At 54.2% G+C, this 6,000-nt stretch overlaps 1 protein-coding gene across 3 annotated transcripts in view; it reads left to right on the top strand.

Annotated features, from left to right (window-relative positions):
• Positions 1 to 4,450: 4,450 nt before the first annotated feature.
• sh3bgr (SH3 domain binding glutamate-rich protein) overlaps positions 4,451 to 6,000 on the top strand; it is a 32,257-nt gene continuing 30,707 nt past the window's right edge. Inside the window, exon 1 of one of the 3 annotated variants that reach the window (XM_031895795.1) lies at positions 4,451 to 4,668. In XM_031895795.1, the coding sequence (XP_031751655.1) occupies positions 4,624 to 4,668 (45 nt within the window). In that variant the 5' untranslated portion in view covers positions 4,451 to 4,623. The remainder of the gene's footprint in view (positions 4,669 to 6,000) is intronic. The other 2 variants (XM_031895794.1, NM_203546.1) reach the window with 2 other exon arrangements.

The raw sequence follows: 6,000 nt of genomic DNA, 5'->3' as shown, positions 1-6,000 counted from the left end.
GCAATGAGGCTGTGACCACAAAATTCATATAAACAGAGACAACAGGTTCTTTGCACTCACTCAATATTAATATATATGAGATTAAGACATTCTGTGCATTAAGCTACCAAGCAAAGCCCTCCCCTGTAAGCAAAACAGGGATTGCAATATATTCAAGCTGGCCAACTGCATCCCAGTCACCCCCAGTCTGGCCTGTCCTACACTCACTCACCCCCAGTCTGGCCTGTCCTACACTCACTCACCCCCGGTCTGGCCTGTCCTACACTCACTCACCCCCGGTCTGGCCAGTCCTACACTCACTCACCCCCGGTCTGGCCTGTCCTACACTCACTCACCCCCAGTCTGGCCTGTCCTACACTCACTCACCCCCGGTCTGGCCTGTCCTACACTCACTCACCCCCGGTCTGGCCTGTCCTACACTCACTCACCCCCGGTCTGGCCAGTCCTACACTCACTCACCCCCGGTCTGGCCAGTCCTACACTCACTCACCCCCGGTCTGGCCTGTCCTACACTCACTCACCCCCAGTCTGGCCTGTCCTACACTCACTCACCCCCGGTCTGGCCTGTCCTACACTCACTCACCCCCGGTCTGGCCTGTCCTACACTCACTCACCCCCGGTCTGGCCAGTCCTACACTCACTCACCCCCGGTCTGGCCAGTCCTACACTCACTCACCCCCGGTCTGGCCTGTCCTACACTCACTCACCCCCAGTCTGGCCTGTCCTACACTCACTCACCCCCGGTCTGGCCTGTCCTACACTCACTCACCCCCGGTCTGGCCTGTCCTACACTCACTCACCCCCGGTCTGGCCTGTCCTACACTCACTCACCCCCGGTCTGGCCTGTCCTACACTCACTCACCCCCGGTCTGGCCAGTCCTACACTCACTCACCCCCGGTCTGGCCTGTCCTACACTCACCCCCGGTCTGGCCTGTCCTACACTCACTCACCCCCGGTCTGGCCTGTCCTACACTCACTCACCCCCGGTCTGGCCAGTCCTACACTCACTCCCCCCCGGTCTGGCCTGTCCTACACTCACTCACCCCCGGTCTGGCCTGTCCTACACTTACTCACCCCCGGTCTGGCCTGTCCTACACTCACTCACCCCCAGTCTGGCCTGTCCTACACTCACTCACCCCCGGTCTGGCCAGTCCTACACTCACTCACCCCCGGTCTGGCCTGTTCTACACTCACTCACCCCCGGTCTGGCCAGTCCTACACTCACTCACCCCCGGTCTGGCCTGTCCTACACTCACTCACCACCGGTCTGGCCAGTCCTACACTCACTCACCCCCGGTCTGGCCTGTTCTACACTCACCCCCGGTCTGGCCTGTCCTACACTCACTCACCCCCGGTCTGGCCAGTCCTACACTCACTCACCCCCGGTCTGGCCTGTTCTACACTCACTCACCCCCGGTCTGGCCAGTCCTACACTCACTCACCCCCGGTCTGGCCTGTCCTACACTGACTCACCCCCGGTCTGGCCAGTCCTACACTCACTCACCCCCGGTCTGGCCTGTCCTACACTCACTCACCACCGGTCTGGCCAGTCCTACACTCACTCACCCCCGGTCTGGCCTGTCCTACACTCACTCACCCCCGGTCTGGCCAGTCCTACACTCACTCACCCCCGGTCTGGCCTGTCCTACACTCACCCCCGGTCTGGCCTGTCCTACACTCACTCACCCCCGGTCTGGCCAGTCCTACACTCACTCACCCCCGGTCTGGCCAGTCCTACACTTACTCACCCCCGGTCTGGCCAGTCCTACACTCACTCACCCCCAGTCTGGCCAGTCCTACACTCACTCACCCCCAGTCTGGCCTGTCCTACACTCACTCACCCCCGGTCTGACCAGTCCTACACTCACTCACCCCCGGTCTGGCCTGTCCTACACTTACTCACCCCCGGTCTGGCCTGTCCTACACTCACTCACCCCCGGTCTGGCCAGTCCTACACTCACACACCCCCGGTCTGGCCAGTCCTACACTCACACACCCCCGGTCTGGCCTGTCCTACACTCACTCACCCCCCGGTCTGGCCTGTCCTACACTCACCCCCGGTCTGGCCTGTCCTACACTCACCCCCGGTCTGGCCTGTCCTACACTCACTCACCCCTGGTCTGGCCCGTCCTACACTCACTCACCCCCGGTCTGGCCTGTCCTACACTCACCCCCGGTCTGGCCTGTCCTACACTTACTCACCCCCGGTCTGGCCAGTCCTACACTCACTCACCCCCGGTCTGGCCAGTCCTACACTCACTCACCCCCGGTCTGGCCTGTCCTACACTCACCCCCGGTCTGGCCTGTCCTACACTCACTCACCCCCGGTCTGGCCAGTCCTACACTCACTCACCCCCGGTCTGGCCTGTCCTACACTCACTCACCCCCGGTCTGGCCTGTCCTACACTCACTCACCCCCGGTCTGGCCAGTCCTACACTCACACACCCCTGGTCTGGCCAGTCCTACACTCACTCACCCCCGGTCTGGCCAGTCCTACACTCACCCCGGTCTGGCCAGTCCTACACTCACTCACCCCCGGTCTGGCCAGTCCTACACTCACTCACCCCCGGTCTGGCCAGTCCTACACTCACTCACTCCCGGTCTGGCCAGTCCTACACTCACTCATCCCCGGTCTGGCCTGTCCTACACTCACCCCCGGTCTGGCCAGTCCTACACTCACCCCCAGTCTGGCCTGTCCTACACTCACTCACCCCCAGTCTGGCCAGTCCTACACTCACCCCCAGTCTAGCCTGTCCTACACTCACTCACCCCCGGTCTGGCCAGTCCTACACTCACCCCCAGTCTGGCCTGTCCTACACTCACTCACCCCGGTCTGGCCTGTCCTACACTCACTCACCCCCGGTCTGGCCAGTCCTACACTCACTCACCCCCGGTCTGGCCAGTCCTACACTCACTCACCCCCGGTCTGGCCTGTCCTACACTCACTCACCCCCGGTCTGGCCAGTCCTACACTCACTCCCCCCCGGTCTGGCCTGTCCTACACTCACTCACCCCCGGTCTGGCCTGTCCTACACTCACTCACCTCCGGTCTGGCCAGTCCTACACTCACTCACCCCCGGTCTGGCCTGTCCTACACTCACTCACCCCCAGTCTGGCCTGTCCTACACTCACTCACCCCCGGTCTGGCCTGTCCTACACTCACTCACCCCCGGTCTGGCCAGTCCTACACTCACTTTCATCTGATTCATAAAGAATTCCACTGCTTCATTATACATTTTATACAGGGACTGAGTTTTACCTGCAACTTACTTGCTTTCAAGGGTAAAACCCCAAAATGACTGCCCTTTTATTGGCTCCACTGGGATCACCTGACTGTAGCTGACTTTCAGCAGTCAGGAAAAAGGGCAGTTCACCATCTCTCTGTCGCCAGTGCGCCCATGTTTTTATATTCAGCAACCTCTCTGTCCCCAGTGAACCCATTTTTTTCCATTAAGCAGTCAGGAAAAATACCACCGTTTATCACATTCCTGTACCCAGTTCACCCATCTTTTCTTCTAAGAGGCCAGAAAAAAGGACAGTTTACCATCCTTTTTGTTCCCAGCGCACCCGTCTTCTATTTGGCAGCCTGGAAAAAGTTCAGTTCACCATCTCTCTGTCCCCATTGAACTCATCTTTTTCCATTCAGCAGACAAATAAAGAGCTCCGTTCACCACTTTTTAGTGCACCCATCTTCTTATTTAGCAACCAGGAAAAAAAGTCCAGTTCACCTCTCTGTTCCAAGTGCACCTATTTTCTTCTGTGCAGCAGCCATGTTAAAAGTCCACAGTTCACCACATTTTTGACCCCAGTGCACCCAACTTATTCTGAGCAAAAAAGACCAGCTCACCATCTCTCTATCCCTCATACACCCATCTTTCTATTCAGCAGCCAAGAAAGAGAATTCAGTTCACCACCTCTCTGTTCCCAGGGCAGGGTGCAAGTATCCAAAAATCATGGCAGTTTGTATATGTTTTTTACACTTTATACCCTGCCCTACATTTGCTTAAGGACACAATCATTATAGTCAATATACAGTGTATTTAGCATCAGTATAGAATTATATCTAATAAGCGTTGCTTCCACAGGACGGGGCAGAAGGGCATGCTCTGAAACTGGAGGATGCTAATTGGTTGCTAGGGGTTACTAGATCTGGTGCAAACGCTGCAGCTTCTATTACATCCCACATTTTGTATCATTTTATTCTGTAGAAGAATGAAAATGCATTGAAATATTGACAAAAATATATCTTTCTATTTTACATATCAGTGCCGGAATATTCCTATTTGTCCAGCGGTTTCCCTAACAATAATGGGGCCACACTCCCTAGCGCCATAAATCAATAGTTCCTATCAACTATCCACTGATTGGTTTATTGTTCTCCCTTTCCTTTTAGGGATTGCGTCAGTCCAACCTAAAGTGATGAGCAGCAGTCACAACAGATGTCTTTCTGAGCCTATCGCCGGGCCAGCTGCCCGTTCCCAAAATATCCCCAAGCCAATGATCAAGTTGCAATGTTCATGGCTCAGAGAGCTGGTTAGACTGGCAGGCACTGTGCTGGGACTCTGTCTGTCGGGATCTGCGTGCCCCGCACCAAGGCTTCTCCCCCTCCTCTTCAGCCAGAATGGTTATTAAGGTCTTTGTGGCTACCGTGGCAGGATCCACTGCGGTGAGTTGGAGGTTTTGCTTCCCCTTTACATTGGTGTGTTGCATGTGTCCAGTGGGAGAGAGAGGCATCCGGGTTGCAAAGAAGAATTAATTAAAAATAGAATTAACTTATAAAAATATAATTTATATTTCCAAAGAAATGGGTTTGTAAGGGCTTCGGCTATGGTTTTTTAAATTTTATTATTGACGTTCCCCCCAAAATGCTGCACTTTTTTGGGGGTGCGGGTCGGATAACCACCCCTGCAGGGCAACCTGTGGCGCATCCGATTTGTGGATAATAGAGAGAAATAATGCCCAATAAAAGTCCCAATTGTAAAAGGAAATATAGAGCATTTACTAGTAATTTTGCACTTTCCAGGGCTTCGTGTTAGGGGAAGGCTGCAAAGGGATTTTCTTTGGGCCCCCAACTTCTATGTAGGAGGAGACACCTATAAAAGTTGTAACGATTATTATACACTTTCAGTATATACATCAGTGCTGTCCAACCGATAAAGTGGATATAAAGTGACTGGACCGAAGGCCTTTCCGCCCTCCAAGGTGGGATTTTCTTGGGCAAAAGACATGGATCTTTTTTCAACCTTATCTGCTATATAATAATGTCCCCTGTGGGGCTCCGGCTGTGTTAAAGTGCAACTTACAGCATTTCAGCCAAGAGGCAAAATGGACTATTCCCCTTTACCTGGTTTCCAGGGGTCCCCCCCTCTCTATAAAGCTATTAGCCACCCTTGGCATTTCCAAAGCCATTTCCTACAAACTCCAGGTTGCTGGGGAATGTGCTTGATCAAAAAGATGAATAAATAGAAAATAAAGGCACATGTATGTTTAATACTGAGTGTGAGGGCTGGGAAGGCAGTATTTGGGAGGCCGGGGGGGGTTACCAGCTGAGATGGGTGAAGGGACAGTAGGCAGGGGGAGGGGAGGCGGCTGTTTCCGTATATATCTTTGCCTGACAACTGATCCCACATAACTTGGTGCATTTAGCAGCCACTCCAGAGACGGCTTTATCAGGTTTGCTCTGAGAGATACGGCACGGGGCACCGAGACACATTCCTGAGCGATAAGAGACAGTGTGCCCTCATGTCTGTAACTGTGAGTGCTGCTTCCTGGCATTGCCGGGGCCCCGGGCACTAATAGTATTGCTGGGCTCTCAGATGCATGGCAACAGGTCCGGAATCTGTATTTAAACCACCCGCGCCGTTACTACACAATAGAAAAAGCGACTCACAAAGGCAATCATTTTGGCCTCATTGTAACATTCAGTACAGGTATAGGATCCCTTGACCCCAACTAAGATATAATTACCCCTTATTGGGGGCAGAACAGCCCTATTGGG

This window comes from Xenopus tropicalis, chromosome 2 (assembly GCF_000004195.4).
Source record: "Xenopus tropicalis strain Nigerian chromosome 2, UCB_Xtro_10.0, whole genome shotgun sequence".
NCBI classification, from domain to species: Eukaryota; Metazoa; Chordata; class Amphibia; order Anura; family Pipidae; genus Xenopus; species Xenopus tropicalis.
The sequence above is the reverse complement of the archived record's forward strand: the minus strand, read 5'-3'. Positions and strand labels throughout refer to the sequence as shown.